This window comes from Poeciliopsis prolifica, unplaced genomic scaffold (assembly GCF_027474105.1).
Source record: "Poeciliopsis prolifica strain line A6 unplaced genomic scaffold, Auburn_PproV2 SCAFFOLD032, whole genome shotgun sequence".
NCBI classification, from domain to species: Eukaryota; Metazoa; Chordata; class Actinopteri; order Cyprinodontiformes; family Poeciliidae; genus Poeciliopsis; species Poeciliopsis prolifica.
This window is the reverse complement of record NW_026562407.1, coordinates 3,833,963-3,853,972: the sequence shown is the minus strand read 5'-3', so window position 1 is coordinate 3,853,972 and position 20,010 is coordinate 3,833,963. Positions and strand designations below refer to the sequence as shown.

Sequence of the window (20,010 nt, the reverse complement as noted above, 5' to 3'; positions counted from 1 at the left end):
ATATATATATATATATATATATATATATATATATATATATATATATATATATATATATATATATATATATATATATATATATATGTTTGTCTTTTAACCTTAATTCTAGAAGTAATTTGGATATATATGTATTATAACATAATGGCACATTAATTATGTTTATTGGATTTTTTTTTTTTTTTTGGGTTAATTAGTGAAATGTTTGGCCAGTACAGAACCGTGGCAGCTGCAGGACTGGATCGCTGACCGTTGCAGCACCACGGACAGCGCCTCGACGTCGATCCATGCATCGTTTGCTCTGACTGCACACACCCACACACACACAAGCAAAACAACATACACACACACACACACAGTTGGAGCACCTGCAAACACACAAGAGCAGAGCAGAGCAGAGCAGAGAAGAGAAGAGTAGAGAAGAGAAGAGCAGAGAAGAGCAGAGAAGAGAAGAGAAGAGCAGAGAAGAGAAGAGAAGAGCAGAGAAGAGAAGAGAAGAGAAGAGGAGAAGAAAAGAGAAGAGAAGAGGAGAAGAGAAGAGAAGAGAAGAGAAGAGAAGAGAAGAGGAGAAGAGAAGAGAAGAGAAGAGAAGAGAAGAGAAGAGAAGAGGAGAAGAAAAGAGAAGAGAAGAGAAGAGAAGAGAAGACCCCAGAGCAGGCGATGCTCACGAAAGAACAATTACTCATCATAACGCAGAGGTTAGACCTACACAAAATCTCATCATGTACGGCTATATGAGAAACAGCAGAAAATACACCGTAAACACAGAACATCCTGATTTAAAGCAAAACATGAAGGGAGTCGTCAATTTACATAAAGTATGGAAAAAGGGATATAAAGCGTAAAGACAAATAGCTCATCTGCATTTGTCTTCACAAATGTAAACATGGAGTGTGTGAACCAAATTATGATGCTTGGAGATTCATCTTTCCAGTGATTCACTGAACAAATACTTGGTTGGGCGGCTGCTGTTTCTGAGAGCCGCTACACATTTGCGTTGACCAGATAATGTCACATGTGAACAGGTTGTTAGTACAGCCTCAACAACCTCAAATTATTGAATGGATGTTGCTTAATAATTCTCTCAAGGCTGCAGTTATCCTTGTTACTGGTGCAGCTTTTCCTGCCATTTAACTTTATATGAATATGTTTGGATACAGCAAACATATTCAACAACCAGTTTCTTTAGCAATGAGCTTTTGTGTCATTGTCTGTCTTCTGGGCATATGTCAAGTCATCAGATTGGCTGTGTAGCAATTAACCTGTAAAGCTACAATCAAAAGAATTACAAGAAATATAGGTCAAGAACATGCCATGCTATATGTAATGAATCTGCACAAGAAACTTTCTAAAATGACTGGCAAATTTTGAGCTTTTTTATATTAAAATTTTCCTAAATGCACAAATATACATAAATATGTCTGCAAGAAAATGTCAGTGATGGACAGTTTTGCAAAATAACAGATTATTTGGCAATTTCTTTTTTTTTTCTTTAGAAACCTCTGATGATGGTGCAGTAAATCATCAGTGAACTCCTGGCAGGTTCTAAAAGTAAACACCGAGGAGCAATTTGTCATGTTGCAACGTCCAGAGGATGGTTGGAGCTCTGATTGTGAGGTGTAGCCAAAGGAGGAGCTCCTTCCCCAGGCTTCACCTTTGTCGGGGAATCAAAGCAGGGCCACATTTGCGGTGCATCTCAAATTGATTACTTACATGCTCTATCAAGCTCTGCTGCAGTGCTACAATATCGGCAACAGAGGTAAAGCACCTTTTTTTTTCTTCCTTCATGCTGAAGAGCAGCACCACTGAGCACATTAAAATAGATTCCCCTACAACCGCCCAACTTTTCCAGCCCCTCTTCAGGCTGCTGCATTGTACCAGCCTGCTGTCACTGTGCAGTGTTTTTCCACTATATTTTGTTCATGTTTCAGTACAGCTGGGAAGTGTGGAAATGTGCTGATACGACAGCATAACCGTCCCGAGTCCAGCCCACTTTCACAGGCTGCTGGGTGGGGGTTGTTCTGCAGCTGCCTCTGCTTGCACACGCATTTCTGAGCGCGCAGGTGGGAAAACATCTGGGAGTACACATGGAGTCGAGGCTGGTCTTTGACTTATTCTTGCTTTAAAGCAAAGATCTCCTGTGATTGGCCTTTGTGAGCAGCAGAAGATGAAGCCCAGATGCAGAAATTCAATCGGAGAAGAAAACTCTCTGAGGTCCAGAAGACGTCTTGATCTCTTTAGATGTAAATTGAAGGTTTCCCTCTGTAAACAAAGGGCTGATCTCTGATTGGGCCCCTGTCATTGATTAGCTCTTACCGAGGCTAAAAATAGAGGGGGCTAATCCACTGAACAGGCTTCAGATGGAGTTAACAGCACAGCAGCATTCAGATCACGTTACAGCTCGCTGCAGAAGACACCACACAACGCATCGCAAATTTATTTATTTATTTTTTAATCCGAGACAGGGACCGACTCAGACGTCACTGTGCAAACAGCTTTAATTATAAATAAAATCTGTAGAAACGATCAATCTTCTGATTTTTTTAAGCAAACATTCAAAAACGTGCCAGTCTCTTAAAGCATCAAACGAGATAAGAGGTTTGGTAGCTTCCTCTGCTCAGTCATTCTTCATCAGGCGCATCCTGATCGGCCTGAGGTTCTCTGGAGCAGCTGCTCGCCGTTTGCCCATGTTTCTTCAGAGCTTTCAGACATTTGTCCAGCCTCTTCATGCACAGCGTCACGTCGCTTCGGGTGATGCCCACGGCCGAGGCAGCGTTGAGGTACGGGCAGCGGTACGACTCAGAGTGCGACATGAATCCACGAAAGGTGTGACCGCTAATCGTCTGCTCCTTACCCAGCGGTATCACTCTGGAAACGAGGACGGAAGAGCAAATACATGATCAAATCTTTTACAAAAAGTAGGAATGCATGGAGCCCACTAGAGGTTGTGGGCGAAATTGTTTTCCTTTGCGTTACTTTGCCAAAAGATTGCGTTTCCTAGCAATAAATGAGCAAATACAAGCTGGTCTTGTATTTGCTATGCAAGACCAGCAAGACCAATCATTAAATGCTGTACCACACATTTAATTATTGTAATAGTGCAAAGGCTACTTTCAACCCCTTTGTCTCATCTTCTAAACTAAACTCTGCTAAGGAACAGAGAAGCTTCCCCTCAAAGTATCGATTCGGAGAATCTACTTCGATCATTTCTGCGACTGTAACGTGTTATTCAAGGTCAGACAAGGCCGCCGTCTCTGACATGGGTAAACATTCCCAAGAAGTGTTTTTGTTGATGCTTTCTTTCCCAGACATCTTTCCACTTTAAGCAGGAAGGGTCCATTAAATTAGGCGCTGGCTCTGATAGAATGGCCCGTCTAATCATCTAAAGTAGTTCCAGCTCATCCATTTACCCCGATCAGCGGCGTCTACAGGGCAGTGTCCTCATTCGTTTGGCTCATCCTGAATTCATTTAGAAATTCAGACTTCTGTGTTACAAATCTCCACAGTATCTTGCTTTTCACTCCCCCGTTTTCTCCCAGTTTGTCACCTTACAGCTTTAAACATAAATGTATTAATGTGTAGACCAATTAAAAGCAGAATTTTTGTGGGACTTAAGTGGGGTTTTTTTTACGAATCACTTTGTGGATATATTCAAAACTACATCAAAACCAAAATATTGGTTTTGATGCTGTAGTTTCTTTCACTAATGTTCACCAACAAACCTCAAAGGCCTTCACAGAAGAGCTGCATTTATATCGAGATTAAGCTACACGCATGCCGACTACTTACTAATTAGACAAATCTGAAGACAAAAGGTCGCAGTGGATTTTATTTAGGAGTATCAGAGGAAAGGGGATCTGAATACAAAAACCTCTGTCAGATTAAATACCCTGAATTTCATCAAAGTTTGTGGGTGTAGTGCCAAAAAAAAAAAAAATAGATAAAGTGGTGAGAATGTTTTCATACCTCGCTCCTGACACCTGTCGGGTGAACAGCATGGAGCCGAGCTGAGTCACCGCCTGGTTGCTGGAGGCCTGGAGACCATCTAGAGACATGGCTGACGGAGGGGACAGAGGTGCCACACCCAACACACACACAAAGGGTGAACCGGAAAGGGTAGAAACATAAATTCTGCAGCAAGAGACGACAGCGAGGAGACGGCATGCTGGTTCGTGATCAGCAGTTTGAGCTCACCCAGAGATATGGGATTATGTGGGGTGTGAAGCAATCTCTCCCCGTGTGCAGAAGCAAGACTCTTCAGCTCCTCGGCCAGGAAGGAATAAATCTCCTACAGTGGGAAACATTCAGGAAGCTATATAAAGCAACAACCATGGCTTTATTTAAACAGCAGAAGGCTTTGGAGTTTTGTTTTTGTTTTCGATAATTCAGCAAATTTAGTAGCAACGGGCTAAATTCGTGTCTGAAATAAGCCTGTGTTTTTTCTGCTTTTTTCCCCCCTTTCGGTTTCACTGAAGCCAAAGCGTCCACCGCCTGTCTCCTCCTGGCAAGATCTTTGTTTTCCTCATACTTCCACCTCCGGGATTAATTAGAGGAGCAGGACAGGAAGAAAGCATGCTTTTAAACCGAGCATGTTTAAAAGATGCTGACAGAGTGTTTAGCGTGAAGCTTCTCCTGAAGGACTGAATCAGGCCGAATGGGTTCAGCGCACAGATGTTACGAGAGCCAAACCTGCACAACAACGGGGCACCGTTTCTTTTTTTTTTCTTCTTCTGCTAGCATCGGAATCTCTGCTGAAGCTCTAAAAGGGCGGGTTGTCTGCAACCGCAGGCGTGTGTCTGCTGAATCGGAGTGTTTTCTCCTTCAAGAGTCAAACACAAACAGTTCTTCAACCACATCAAGGGTCCCCATGTGTCCCTTGTTCCACAGGGACAAAGAGCAACTTTATTTTCCCAGGGCAGAGGAGGAGGGACGCAGCTGGCTATGGCTGCCCAGACAGTCTTCTCAGTGTTTGTGTCAAAAAGATCCTCCGTAAAAAAACAACACGCCGGCCTCTTAACCGTGCTGCGGACATTTGCTCAACCAGTGCCACACGCGGCTTTAAGTGAACCTCAAAAGATTGAACGTCTGAATTATTTAAAGCTTGTCTCTCCCTCTGGAGAGATGCGAGGAACTCTCTAGGATATGCAGACACGATGGAAAAACCTATTTTGGACATTAATTATGCATTATGGTAGAGCGGGAGAAATCAATGGGTCTTAATGCTGCTGGGTCATACGACAGGCCAGTTAAGATTCGATTTTCAGGCCTTGTGTTTTAGAAAGTAATTTAAAAAGATTAAATGGTTTGCACTAATTAAGCAAATGAAAAGTCAGATGAACAACAAAGCATCAAATAACTTAGAATTTTATAATGTATTTTGTAAAACCTGACCATAATTAAAAAGAAGGCAAAAAAACAAAAGCCATTTTAACTAAAAATGCACCAATGGGAAATATTGAGATGACTTAGACTTGAATTTTATTGATGCAAAAACTAAAACAGCACCAAACTGTACACTTTCATTTGCAAGAAAATCTTTAGAATGACTAAAACAAACAAACTGTTCTACAACTGAAAACCATCATAAATAACTTTGTATTGTTTCAGAATAAAACAAATGCAAATTACTTTTTTTTTTTTTACATGGAAAAAGCGGCTAAAAATATCAAAATAAAAGTACTTCCTGTTCAGAATTTTGATATTCTCTGAAGTTTAGTCTCAACATTGCACCCCACTAATTAGATTACAAATTTTCCCTTAAATATGCACATATTTACCATTTCCTTCTGGACAACAAAGGTTTTAAATATAGTTTTACAATATGGTTTCTCTCTTTTATTAAAAATCCTCCAAATCCACTCCTGTAGACACAGGAGTAGAAAAACATCCACAGCCTTGAGCATAAATGTCAACTTATGTGAAAATAATAAAGCAAACTTAAAACTACAAACAAGCAGGAATAACAAATGAGGTCATGATGTCATCATCACCTCAGTTTTTCCTTTCTGTTTAAAGAGACAATGATAATTATATGCAAACTTCTTATATTGGAGTGATTAGCATTTAAATCTGACATATTGTTTTTTCCATTATTGTGACATTTAGTAAATAGAAATAACTTTGGTAATTCTGACTGACCAAAAACACATTTGGTCTGATTTTACTGCAGACAGTGAAAAATAAAACGGTCTTTTCATTTCCCCTTCGTACATTTCTGGTTTCAACTGTATGCATTACTTTATTATATTATCCACAACATATTCAAGCAATTTATTGTTTGCAACTGACTTTGTATGGTATATACTTATTCCACCACAACAAAGAGACTTTAAATAAATCATTTAAAAAAAAAGATTTAAAAAAAAAAGTGATGAGCTTGTCATAATGAGTTTATGGAAACCTTTAATATATACTGTACTTAAGAAGATTGTCTGACATTGACATTTTTGTTAACTAAATTATTCTAATTTCTAATGCAGTGTGATTAATTTAAGGTAAAATAAAATAAAGATGAATGAGGTTTTTAATTGTGTTAGGATACATGATCTCATATAAGTCCAGTTTTTTAACCATAACAGTACATTTCTACTACAAATGCAGGTTTCATATAAATGTAATCCGAAATCACTGAGTCGTGACGGTCTCCTCGGTGTGATTTTTTTTCTTGGGGGCTGGGAGGATTTGAACACATCGCGTAGTCTGCAATTTGTTTCAAAGAATATTCCTTCAGAACGATGTCAAAATTCCCATTTTAACCGGATCTGTTGTTGTAATATGCGAGCTTGAAGGGAGGCAGATTTTGTTCAGCACATTCACAGCAATGTGGAGGAGTGGGAATGCTGCAGTGCCTACGGTCTGAAGAGGGGGAATGCTGCATTGTGAGTAACTCAAAAAGTTCTGGATCAATTTTATCTCTCTACAGCACAACCCTCCCTCTACAAAGCAAAGTGCTTGCTCAAGAGCAGAGTCCCCACTTTCAGTCAGAGTGATGGCCAAAGCTACATGCAGCTTTACAGCTGGAATTGGGCTCACCTTCTACAGGCTGAAGCAGCCATTTTAGGTAAAAGGCAACAAAACATCCAATTCATTTGATACAAATTACCATTTCATTTACATCAGCAGAAGAATTCACAAACCTTGAACCTTTTCGTATTTTGTCATCTTACAACTGCAAACTTAAATATATTTTAATTGGTGAAGTAATCAAAGAATTTCTAAATCTATTACAAAAATTGTGTAAAACAAATTCTGATAAGTGTGGCATGCCCTTGTACTTAGCCCCACTAAATCAACACTTTATAAAAGCCATTTTATACTGCATTTAAAACAACATACTTCTTCCAGCTTCGCACATCTAAGAATTAATATTTAGTTTGTTCTGCTTTGTAAAATATGTCCACCTTTGTCAGGTGATAAGGACATCAAATAATCAAAGTTCATGTTTCTCCACCAGAGTCTTGGATCTTGGTCTGGATTTTGACAGGCCCATTCTAACACATGAATATGCTTTGAGCCAGAGGTGCCCAAGTCCAGTCCTTGAAAGCTACTATCCTGCAAAGCTTAGATGAATCTCTATTCCAGCACACCTGAATCAAATGAATACGTCTTTACCAGGTCCCTATTGAGCGAGCTAACATGCTAATGAGGGATTTCAGGCATTTAATTCAGGTGTGTTGGAACATCCAAAAGCAGATCTCGAGGACTGGGCTTGGGAATCCCTGATCGAAGCCCTTCTATTGTAGCTCTGGCTGTATGCTCCAGCTGGTCTGTTTCCAGGATTGTTCTGTATTTATCTCCATTTATCATGACCTTTGACCAGGTTCATTTTTTTCCTCCTACAGTGTTTGGTCTTGAACACAAACAGTATTTAGTCAGTACACTATTTCAGTACACTAAAAACCACCATAACCATTGGAAACCGAGCTTCAGGACAAGGGATGAAATGGGATATAGGATGTTTGTTCACTAATTTTCCTCAAGAAAAGTCTGAGGCTGGATTTAGACTGAGATGAAATTACACACAATGACTATTTAAAAGGTTAATTCCTTATGAGATAAGTTGGTTGCACATGTCCCACTTTTCAGATTTTTATCTTCAGAAGGACATTTTGCCTTGGCCTGTCACGTACAATTTAAATGACACAAAGGTTTGTGGTTTTAACATGGTAAAACGTAAAAAAGCAAGGCACTGTTGCTGAAAATACTAAGCAGAAATCCCACCCTGACACAAGAAGAAGCCATGCTATTTTTAGCTTTAGAAAGGTCAGTGTCTGTTCTCACCTTTCTCTCCGATAGGTACCTCTTGTAGCCGTTGGATCCCAGAGTGAGAAGGGTAATGAGGACATCGAGGGAAGGTGAAGCCGACGCTCTACCTGGATGTAGGAACACCAAAGGAGATTTGTGGGGCAGTTAAAAACAAACTGGAAAACAAACAAAATCTTTCCATAATCAGTTTAGATTCATGACTGGCATGCCAGATACTAAAAAGGAAAAAGTCTTTTGTTTCAGCTGACTTCTTTATTTCATATTTTAGTTGTCAAATGTATAAACAAAAAGCATAATGTTCAAAATGTCGAATTAAAAATCTGAACAAGTGATTTTATTCATAACCATGTAACGGATCAATACTAATCAAGTGATTATAAAATACTTGGTATCAGTCTCCGACTGAACACAAGTACTGGTATTTTTTATCAAATATTGATTTTGCCACCCTTCCCACTGTATCCTGTAATATCAACAAATCCTACAGAAACTAAGTAAAGATGCTAACATTAGCTTGCTCAGCTTGAAAAATTTTTTTTTTTGACAACAGCAAAATGTGCCGTGTTATACATATCATTAGTGACAGAAGATAGAACTATGGATGTTCACCTGACCAGAGTATTACAGATCTGACCCAGTGTGTAGAGAACAAAGAAATATGTCAAAAAGAAAAAAAAAAATTAGGTTTCGTCAAAAGAGTCAGAGAAGTTGATTTTTATTGCCTTATAGAAACTCCTTCAGTTTGGATGAAAAAGAACCCACATATTACCAGCCTGAAAAGAAAGATTTCAAGGATAGGAAATTTGAGAGCAGAAGAAAAAAAATAAAAAACTAAATTTCACGTGAAAGTTGGTTTTATCAAAAAACTAGAGCATGTATCTGTAAATTTGAGTAATAACAAGGAAAGGGAAAAGTCTCATCTTTTTAAAGACAACACTTCTAAAATAAATACTCTTTTATCAGCTGGTTCTGTAAGGCCGTTCTGATTCAGATATGATTGGTTCGTTGCTCACCTGGGTACATCTTGCTTATCTCCTGCACAAACGACTCATCAAAACCTGCGATTATGGCTCCACCTACTGGAACCATGAAGTTCTTGTCCAAGCTCTGAACAAAGGCATCGATTCTTCCCACACGAGCCCCCTGTTCAAAACAGGAGACATTTAGGACACAAAAACAATGCATCTTTCTAATTAGAAACGGTGGAGCTCAAAGAGCTCAGATGTTTACATAAACATATAAATTAACCTAAAAGATTTGGGCTTTTAATCATGGAGTTGAGGGTTTGGTTTTTTTTGGAATGCACAATGACACAACAAACATTCTGTATAAAAAATTATGGATTACACATACAGATTAAAATATATAATACTTCACATCCCAACTACACACTTTCTGTAACCACTAACTCCTGACATAACTCTGCCTGAATACTGGACTGCTCTGCTCTTCATAGCAGGATTTGTAGAATTCATGTGCATCACCGGCTTCTTTGACCTTTTAAGAATAATCTTTAAATTTCCAAAAAGCCTGAAGTTTTGCTTTACTAATTTAAAAATTATTTTGATGTGCATTTGTATCTCCATCAGATTTCCAGCCATCTGACTAGAGATAGCATCTTGAGGTGAAGATAATTTGATTAAGATGATGAGGCTCAATACAGGAGACAGTAAGGCTCCAGTCTATAGTGAACTGGAAGAAGCAGGAACTCCAGTGTGACTGCACCAGGGAGAATGAGATTCATGCAAATGTATTTAAACTACCAACTGCTTTATTCCAGTCAAGTCTTAGCTGCTGTTACCTGCTGGATAAGATGCATGCATTTGGACGACTGCACTCCGTACGCATTGTTAACAATGTGAGGGATGTCATGTTTGGCACACATAATGGCCAGTTCTTCAAGCCTGGAAGACAGAACGAGACAAAAACATAAACAAGCAGCGCTTTCTTGATCCAAACTCTGAAAAGAACTGAAATGCTGCAGAAGTTTGACAGAATGGTGAAATCTTTCATTAACCTGTCGGGGACCCGTGGAGCGAAGCAAGACGTTGTCGAATGAACGCACAGGATGTTTTCTGCTCCAAGGTCATCGATCTTGCGTTGAACCGCTTCTAGGTCCGTTCGCAGCTCGTCCCCCTCCAAGACATTCTCCACAACTATGGGTTCAAATCCTGAAAACAGGAGCCATCTGTCATTAGAAAGGAACTCTGTCCTAAGATAAACATGGAGCAGAAGCAGCGTTTAAAAATAACGAGGGGAAACCGAAATCAAAGATACTCTGTAAAGTAAATAGGAACTTTTCAAAAGGACTCATTCATTAAAAGGAGGTCAGGATGCCGTGGATTTTGAACGCTGACCTGCTGTGATCATGGATTTGAAACATGACTTCTGGTCGATGCGAGGCCAGATGATGTAGCGGGCCTTGGGTCTGCGGTGACGGAGGGTCAGGAAGCACAGGGTCAGGCTCATTCCTGTTGCCATGGGAACAACAAAGCAGCTTGCCACACTGCGAACACCTGGAATAGAGCAAGACGAGACTTTACAAACCAGACACTTTTAGACTTTGTTACATTCTGGAGTTTCATGGTAAGAGCAAAAGTGTTCATGGTAAAACCATTTAAATGTATTTATAAGGCTAGAAAAAACATTATCGGTAGTCTATGCAACATTTTTAATTGAACTTTTTTTTTTTTTTTTATGTTTTACCTCGCAGGCTGACATTTTTCAACGAACCTGCAGCGTTCTCACCTGAAATCTTCAAGATGTCCAGAACAACAGAGTTTGTGAGCTTGTTGAGCAGACTGGATCCTGCAGCTTTGGGCTGAACGGCAGCGATGTCACCCGACCGACCAATGCCATGGATCAGCCTAAACAAAACAGCAGTGGCGGTTAAATTCACTAAAACTTATCCTGTTGCAGAGGTGCTGCTCTGTTCTGGAGTCAGACTTTTTAGCACTATGAACATACATATAAATATACAAAAAAAAAAAAGTCAAGAGGCATCAGATCTGAAGAATAGTAAGATCTGGGTATTTATTTAGAAATATTTTCTGTCAGGGATCAGAAAAACATTAAATTAACATCAAAATACACATGCGGTAACCTAGGCAGGACTGATTTGAGACAGCTAGGTCTTTACACTCCTCACCCAAGGATATTCTATGTCCTGGCTTTATAGAATGAGCTGAGAACTGCAGGATTTTTCATTACTGTTCTATCAGTAATGAAAATGAGCAGGAAAAACTGTACTCAAAATCATTTTCACCTCACATCTTCCAAAGTATCCACAACAATCATTCTCAAGATGAACGTTTGGTCAGTTACGAAAGCGATCTGAACCTGTAATGTCTCCTCGCCACCAGGCTGGACGCCACGCGGCCCTCCCTCTCTCCGACACCGCAGTTGCCCAGGAAGTTGTTGCTGTCCATCACGGCCAGCTCGTTTAGGAAGAGCTCTACAGTGCTTTCGCTCCATCCTTCCTCCGGGCACTTACCCTGTAAAAGCACAACGTGAGAAGACGATACCTCTGCACCAAAGCAAAGCAAATGTATCGAACCCAACCTGGTCCAGTAAATGTCTGATGAGCTGTTCGTGGCCACGGCGAGCCTGAGAGCCCTGGCGGATGTAGGAAGACGAGACGGTTTTCTCGCAGAGGGTGATGTTTTCGCTGTTCATCCCTGCTGAACACATGACCTGACATCAGTCTCTCCCATTTTATATCTTGGTTTTCTTTTGTATTTCGTATGACGCACAAAACTGATGTTTTCTCTAATAAAACATTTCCTACATACTTAAAAGAAATCACTGACCTTCGTCTTTACATCTACATTCACTTGCATTCACTGATTGCAGTTTTCTGGACAATCGCTGATCACTGATCTTTAAAAAGCCTGATCTGTCAATTAAAATGCTGGCCAACGCCAATTTTTTTTGTCCGAAATGTTGCCGAGTAGGCAACAACGTGGTGACTATTGCTGTCTGTGTAAGGTTGCAGACATGACCTGGTGGATGGGCCTGTCAGTCAAACCTCTCTGATGAGAGCAGAAGAGGGCAGTGGTTGGTTTTTAGACCTTGACATGCAAGTATCAGCGATCACCAATCTCCCAAAATTAAGGAAATCGCCAATAAGGCAGTGCACCACTAAAAAATAAAAACCCCAAAAACAGAAAAATCCTGAAAGATTATGGCAGTAAAATGAACCAGCACCGAATAAACAATGTTGTGCAAATCCAACTGAGAATCTGAGTCAGATGGAAACTGGTGTTCACACGCATATCCTACTGCTTTCAAATTACACTGAACACAACACTCTTTAGATTTCGCAGAAAAATAATTGCAAATCTTCCACGTTTTCTGCTTCAAATAGCATTTCAAGATAACACACGCAGCTTCCCCGTATGTATCTCTATTGTATTGAGCAACTTACCCGCAGTTGTGCATGCAGATCAAGCATATCCTGAGCAGAGGCGTCAGACTGCTGGTTACAGTTTTGCAGGCGGCTGCCTCATGTTTGGGTCAGCAGCGGGGCTAACAGCCGGTGTTTGCTAAGCTAACGTCTCCCCCCGTGAATCCTCACTTTGGTCACTCTGAACAATGGCCTTATCGCTTCTTCTTCCTAAAAACCGTCTTCAAACAAACCGCGATGTGAAACAAACCTCCTCACAACCTCATGCAGCAGAGGAACATGTGTAACTTTGTACCGTGGCGGATAAAGGTTGAAAAAGCAGAGCGCTGAACTGCGACAGGCTGTCACATGACGTCAGCGCGCAGATCACGTGATCAAAGTTTGTCTGCCAGAGCAGAAAAGGAGAGAGACTTTAATTGCGACTTTAAAATAGTATTTTATTTTCACATTTTTACTTAAAAAATAGATTAGAAATAGATTCGTATTTTGACTCATTATTTGTAATGAAAACGTTGCAATTAAACAAAAATAAATAAAAAATACATTCACAGAACAGTGATGGGACAGTTGCAAGTCATGGTAAAAACTATCTAAATCCTATGATGAAACAACATAAGAACATTTTTATTAGTCTGAAGGTCTTGACAGCATGTCAGATTTGAAATCTGGATATAGACTGGGCTATTTGAGAGTTAGCTGTCAGGCTGCCTTATATTATTTTCGAATACCTTGGTTATACAAGGGACTTAGTAGACTCAGAGGCTCCAAGACGCTTGTAAAACAAGCCCAAATCATCAGTGTTTCAACACTGAGAGCATTTGGTTGTCTGTGTTGAAACACTGATTCAGTCCTTCAATTAATAGTAACTGAAGCATTATAAATTGCAGTCAATTATTGAACTTTTCATCACTTTGCTTTATTTTGCCACTGTTGCTTGTTTGTTGTTTTATTGTTTGTTTGTTTGTTTTTCTGTTATGTGCCCTGTTACTAAAATGTCCTGTACAAATCAACTTGGTTTTTCATTGCTCTGGAAAGTATGACCAAACTGATCTAATTTCCGAAAAAAAGTACAAATTAGATTGTTGTTCATTCAGATGCAACTTTGCAAAAGTTGTGCAGCCATGTTAAATTTAGAGAGAAGAACATTCTCTTGGCAACTCTTCCAAAGATGCAACCGCTCTGTTCTTTTTCAGGTTAACATTTAACATGCTATCTCTGGATATTTCAGTATTCACACATCCAGTTAAAAAAAAATATATATATATATTTTCACTTTTGATACAATATGGTTTTGTTCTTTTAGTTCATCATTTGAGTACCTAAAATTGTCACATAACAGGTCATAACACACCGATGGACGTTCACATTCATCTTTAATGTCAGTTTCAAACCAGCCATTCATAGTCGTCATGTAGCCTTTTGAAATTGAAAATTTGACTTTTTAAATCCCTATGCATTGTACAAATCTATTCTAAGCAACAATGTCTTTTTATATATATATATTTAGCAGATAATTGTTGCTAAATATTTCTTGGGTTGAGAATTGTTTAGTAAAAGTGAACATTTGTACCCACGAACATGCACTTACAAGCCTAATAGAGCGAATAAACAGTTTATTTTGATGTAACAGCAGATTTTTACTGTTGTGGTTGGTTAAAAGCCAATTTATATTGAGTAATATGTTTAATGATGTGATTTTTTCCTCCACTGAATAGTCTATCACAAACGTCTGAAATCAATTCGACCACAAATACATACATCTTTCAAATATACTTAAACATTTCTGTCTGATGAGGAGGCAAAACAGTTTCACATGTAAATTTTTTGAAAAGCACATCAAAAAACATTAAAAGCCTTACTCCTCCCCCCAAAAAAAGAAAAACACCAAAGAAAAACAATAAATGCTGTATACAAGAATAACATATAAATCAACACAAAATACAATGCCACACAAAATGCTTGAAATCTATTAGGGTCGCATATCCTAGATTCAAAAGCCCAAACAAAAAGACTTTAACAGAGACTTAAATATACATTATAGTGACAGCGGACAGTTGATCAACTTGGTAACTTTGCATCAATCCTGTTTACCAAACATGCATGGCTGTGGAAAGGAAAAACCCCTTTTAAAATGAAGACAACCTGCTTCAAAGTGAAGATTGACAAGACAAAACTTTCATATAAAAGTCACAGAAGCAACGACCCCGGAGGATTCTGTTGAAAAACAATCTGAAGCGTTAATGGTAGAAGTAGTTCCTGTGGGGAAACATGTAACATGAGCTTTGATTCAATAGTAAAATCCATTGAAACAAAGGGCTCAGCATATAGTATATTAGGTAACCTTAGCCTATTTCATCATTTATACATTTTAATTGGGTCTAAATTTCATATTTTGCCTAAAAAAGACAAAAATCATTATTATTTTATAGCTTTCGGTGTGATACTCTAAGGTTAACACTCTCTGGAACCATAAATAAATCAATAAAAGCACAATAATAATAATAATAATAATAATAATAATAAAAAACAAAACAACAACAAAAACAATTTTAAATTTTTTGTATATTACTATTCAATGGGGGAAAATATGTTGTCAAGATAAGATTTGAGGTTAAGATAAAGTTAAAAAAAAACCTGTTGCTACGTCTTATTAACTTGTACTGATAAAAACAAATGACTTTATCCTATGATAGGATGACAGACAGATAAATTGATAAGTGTGCTTACCTTCTTTTGTTTAAATAATTTAGGACTATTGTAATATCTGGGACACTCGTTTCTCTGTGGCTTACTTGAACAATTCAAACGTGGCTGCAAATTGGGATAATATTGAACTAAAACTAAATTCATTCAAATTCACATGACACAGCCTGCATCACACGGTGGAGTGAACCGATAGAGCTGGTTCTGGCTGCACCTTCAGCCAGGAAATCTCGTGGGGTTTGGCTGCAAAGGGGAGAGAAAGATGGCAAGTTGTTGGCATAGCAGGCCTCAGAGTTCAACAGCTATGCCAACATCTTGCCTTCCTTCGGGACCCACGTTGAAGAGAAGCAAAGCGCTGAAGGTTCCCCGCCCCCCAGAAAGGATCCAGATTCATCTTCAAAAAGAAAACAATCAGGAGGATTCAAACTGAGCGACATTTTAGAGCGGAGTAAAAAGCAAAAGGTGGAACAGCGAGATCCACGTCAAACTTGAAGCTTGGCGAGACAAAGTTTACTCCGTCTCCAAGATTTTACGCGCCCCCTGGAGTATAATCCAAATATATATATATAGAAAAAAAATCGGATCATTTTAAGTTGAATAAAAAACAAAATACACTCCGAATTTGCGCACAAAAAAAGGACAAAAATATAAAAAGTTCTGAATTGGAAGTCATTCCCACCTGCGCGCAAAGATTAGAAAAGCATCAACCTGTTGATTCAAGAGGACTCCTGCATGCATCAGCGCTCTCCTGAAGTCCGAAATCCTCGCGTGGGAGCGCAAAGCCGACATATCCGTCCGCCTGTCCTCCGCCTGGCAGGGGGTGTCAGCTGAGCGGCTGCGGCACTGACTGCGGCACTGACTGCGCAGAGCTGGAAGGAGGTGTGCTTTAAGCCATGTGGAGGCTTCCGGCAAAAAGGGTAGGGAACAAAAAAAAAAAAGGGCGCTGTCAAGGAACCCCATTGGTCAAGAAGGGCCATTACATGAGAGAACAAAACACAGAAACAGCAAGAAAAAAATAAACACAAAGGAAAACATTTGAAACTTGTCAGGAGAGAAACGTTCCCCGGAATTTCTAACTAATTCTAAGGATATGTTGTTCCGTAAACGCAAATCCGAAAATCCCTGTTCACCAGAATTCTGACACGCAAAATAACTGATAAAAAGCAGATAAATAAATACATAAATGGAAAGAAAAGCGGGCTGGGCTTGATAATAAGAGACTCAGAATGATTCAAACCTCCGTCTAGACCAGAATTAGGGTGATGACCATCCAAAACATGGTCATCAGATGGTGAGTAAACTATGACTGTGACTTTTTAGACAATCTTTAAAAAAAAAGTAACATAGTAAAATGTCCATGAATAAAACCATTTTCCTTAGAGCAGTTAAACAAAGGAGAGTAAAGGAGAATTTTAACAGAAAGTCGTCAGTCTGAGGTTTATTTCAGAGAGATTGTGTTTTATCATGTTTGAAGACAAAGCCAAACACATCCAGTTACGCTGCTGCCTGACATCATTCTGATCTGAGCATAGATTCCAACATGTGTCAGTCTGGCTTGTTAGTGTCTTTATTGCAGCAGCTTCGGTCCTGTTGAGTTCTGGTGAATCTCCTATTTGAGAGCAAATTTGGCTGAATCAAAATTTTCCACTTCAAGATCTTTGTAGTCTCTCATACATCCCCCACCATTCATGGTTTCTTCTGCGTGACTCCAGTTCTAACAGTCGGAAACCCTGTGATAACTTCACGTGTGCCCTCCCTCGACTCCTTGTGGGCAACACTTGGTTTTCTCAAGACGTGTTAGTTTTTGCCACAAGGGTTTCTCCACCAACAACTCAAACCTTCACTGATGTCTTCAAACTGTGTAAACTGAGAGAAAATCCCAAGTTTCAACTTGACCTCACCAGATTCGAGCATTGCAGATGCACAATGCTGCTTTGTGTTTTTGCTTATTGAAAAAAAAGTCGGTTCCGTATTAGAGGAAACAAGTATTAGAGGTTCTGTGAAAATACACTTGGGACAATTTAAATCCTTAAAGGAAATGACAGAATAATAAGCACTTTTCATGGTTTGAGTTCTTTATTTTATTTTTTTTTCCCCCAGACACATTTACAAGCCACAGCAAGACACAGAAACGATGAACATCATCACGTGTCAAGAGGCACGTCGAGACTTCAGGCTCATTTTTCTGACAGGTAAGACAAAGTAGTTGGAAAACCACAGCAAAAGAAAGAGTACGAATAAATTAATTACTGGATTAAAACATCAATTCAAAGTCACTCACAGAAAGTCACAGAAGATTCAGCTTTTTGTTTTCTTTTTACGTGACAAAATTTGAGAACTAAACACACCATTGGAACCTGGGCATGCAGCATTCCTCAATGGCAAAGAAATGAACAAAATCTTTAAGTAGAGCTGGCTTTGTTTACATTATGCAGCAGAAACAGGTGCAAATCCTCCTTGTAAAACAGAGATGGATTCCATATCAAGCTTTAGTTTAGGTTTGGTTTAGTGTAGGCTGCCAACATGGAAGTACATTTCTGACCAGGTTCATGTTCCTGAGTTCCTCCAAAATATTCAGGTCATGCTTGCATCTTAGAATTTCTCCTGTTATTGGTTAAATGTTCAATTAGTTACTACAATGTTAAATATTTCAATATCTGCCTTTACATTGTCGTCAGTGTTTATTTTAAACACAATCCTGCTAGACTTGGATGCTAAGAGTTCGGTTTTGTCACATTAGAAAGTTGTAGTAAAGCTTATTTATTCAGCATGAAAAGTCTCGTTTCAAATTAAATACACGGTGCAAGTCCGCACATATCTAAACTATTCAAAACATGCGACGTGAAAGAGTTGAACTCAATTCTCTGCGCACACCTAAACAAACAAGACACTTTTATTGGACAGCAAGGACATGAATACATTTCATTTTTACTTTCTGCTTCAGGTTTTGGTTTTTCCTCAGCATAAATGCTACACTTGTGTTTTTATAAATCTTTTACTCAACTCACAATATGTTTATATCTTGTAATTTGCTGCTTTAGCTAAATAACTTAATTGCTCTAATATGACAAAATACCCGACTTTTAAATTTAACATTGCAATACTTCTATGTAGAGCTGAATTGTAAAGCACACATTTTAAAAATTGAATTTAATTAATTTTATGTATGTAAATAATTTGTCATATCTTATCAGTTAAATTCATCCTTATTTATTTAACTAATAAGACATGAATTTTAGCACAATTCTGTTCATCTGAAATGTATTAATTAAATTAATTTGCAATATTTTAAATAAAATACGGCCAATAAAATTTAGCTGATTTAATCATTTTGCATGCATTACGTATATGTGTGTGTGTGTGTGTGTGTGTGTGTGTGTGTGTGTGTTGTGTGCGAGCGAGCGAGCATGCTTGCATATAATTACTATTTAATATTGAAGTAAACATTTTAAGAATTTCATATTATTTTTGTAGAATTTTAGCATAGACTAGCATTGATTTGCCGAACATGACATCAGAACAAATACAATATAATAGTATTTAGTTAAAAGTTCATTTTGGTTTATTCAGGTACTTTCCCATCTCAATTCTGGTTGATATAATTTAACTGAAACCAGATTTGTTAACGCAAAATCAAATAAACCTGTAAAAACATAGAATGAGGAAACATAGTACACATTTACTTTTCTGTTTAAAAGAAATGATCTGAGGCTTTCTGAAACGTGGAACAGCCATCCTTTTAATTCAATTTATGTATTTAGTTTCCTAAAATCCCAACTTGTCTGTGTTTCAGAGTTGACTCACTTATTTTCTCCACGTCTGGTGGTTTCCAAATCACTGTGTGAATGAGAGAGAAAACTTGAATGGCTATTTCTGATACAACATTCTCCCCGTGTTGCTCATGTGAGCTGCACTTTCAGACGTCGCTCAGGCTGAATCACAAAGCCACATGTGCAGAAGCTGCAAACCAGATGAACACAGTCACAGCAGGTCCGCCGAGACCTCGGAGTAAAGAAAAAAAACAACCAGAAACAGCTAAACTGAGCAGTTCTGGGTGGTGACTTGCCTCCGTCTGAGATATTTTGAGCTGACTCTCTTACATCGTAGCCAAAGTCTGACTCCAACAGGTCTGTCCTCTGCCAGGCTTGTAGCAAGATCAAACCAGCATGCGTGACTTAGCTTGCAGCTTCCTCTGAGATTTTGCTGAGTCAAGCGCGCAACAGCTCCCTTCAGCGACAAGCAGACTAAAGTCCGCCCGAGTGCCGTCTGGCTGACCAAGCCGCTCCCACGGTGCCCTTTGACCTCGTCACCGTGGAGCATGTGGAGTTCATTAACTCCTGGCAGATGATCCGGAAACGACTGCAAGGTCCTGAACAGGCCGTTGCTGAATAGGGGGAAAGTCCCTGCAGACTCTGTGACTGACTCATGGACTTATGAGGAAGCCTGGTGAGGTGGGAACGTTTACTGTGGAAGTTTTGAAAAACTACAACAACACGTTCTTGAAGATCAGGGAGTTGGAGGGAAAATGACTCCTATGGATTTTTTTCCCCCCTCAGACCTTAATTGAAATTATTACCGCAGCCTCAAGACTGGCTTATAATTTATTATTTGAGGAAAACAAAAACATAAAAGTTAATAAC

General features: G+C 39.0%; 1 protein-coding gene across 2 annotated transcripts; it reads right to left on the bottom strand.

Moving 5' to 3' along the window:
- Positions 1-2,477: 2,477 nt before the first annotated feature.
- sepsecs (Sep (O-phosphoserine) tRNA:Sec (selenocysteine) tRNA synthase) lies at positions 2,478-13,035 on the bottom strand. Of its 2 annotated transcripts, none has more exons than XM_055051100.1 (12): positions 12,689-13,035; positions 11,824-11,942; positions 11,602-11,756; positions 11,011-11,129; positions 10,620-10,778; positions 10,280-10,433; positions 10,064-10,166; positions 9,276-9,405; positions 8,278-8,369; positions 4,192-4,285; positions 3,964-4,054; positions 2,478-2,865 (listed from the first exon to the last, which is right to left on the bottom strand). In XM_055051100.1, exons 2-12 carry the CDS (start codon positions 11,935-11,937, stop codon positions 2,619-2,621), a joined length of 1,458 nt encoding a protein of 485 aa, XP_054907075.1. In that variant the 5' UTR covers positions 11,938-11,942; positions 12,689-13,035; the 3' UTR covers positions 2,478-2,618. The 2 variants fall into 2 exon arrangements, with proteins under 2 accessions (XP_054907075.1, XP_054907074.1); XM_055051099.1 differs by having other exon boundaries at positions 11,824-11,939.
- Between the last annotated feature and the right edge of the window lie 6,975 nt (positions 13,036-20,010).

Excerpts from the sequence above, each read along its gene's own strand:
- sepsecs (XM_055051100.1), bottom strand. The coding sequence starts at position 11,937 with ATGAACAGCGAAAACATCACCCTCTGCGAGAAAACCGTCTCGTCTTCC. Across the intron at positions 9,406-10,063 it reads GCATGCATCTTATCCAGCAG|GGGGCTCGTGTGGGAAGAAT; the intron begins GTAACAGCAGCT and ends TGTTTTGAACAG. Across the intron at positions 2,866-3,963 it reads CGACAGGTGTCAGGAGCGAG|AGTGATACCGCTGGGTAAGG; the intron begins GTATGAAAACAT and ends CCTCGTTTCCAG.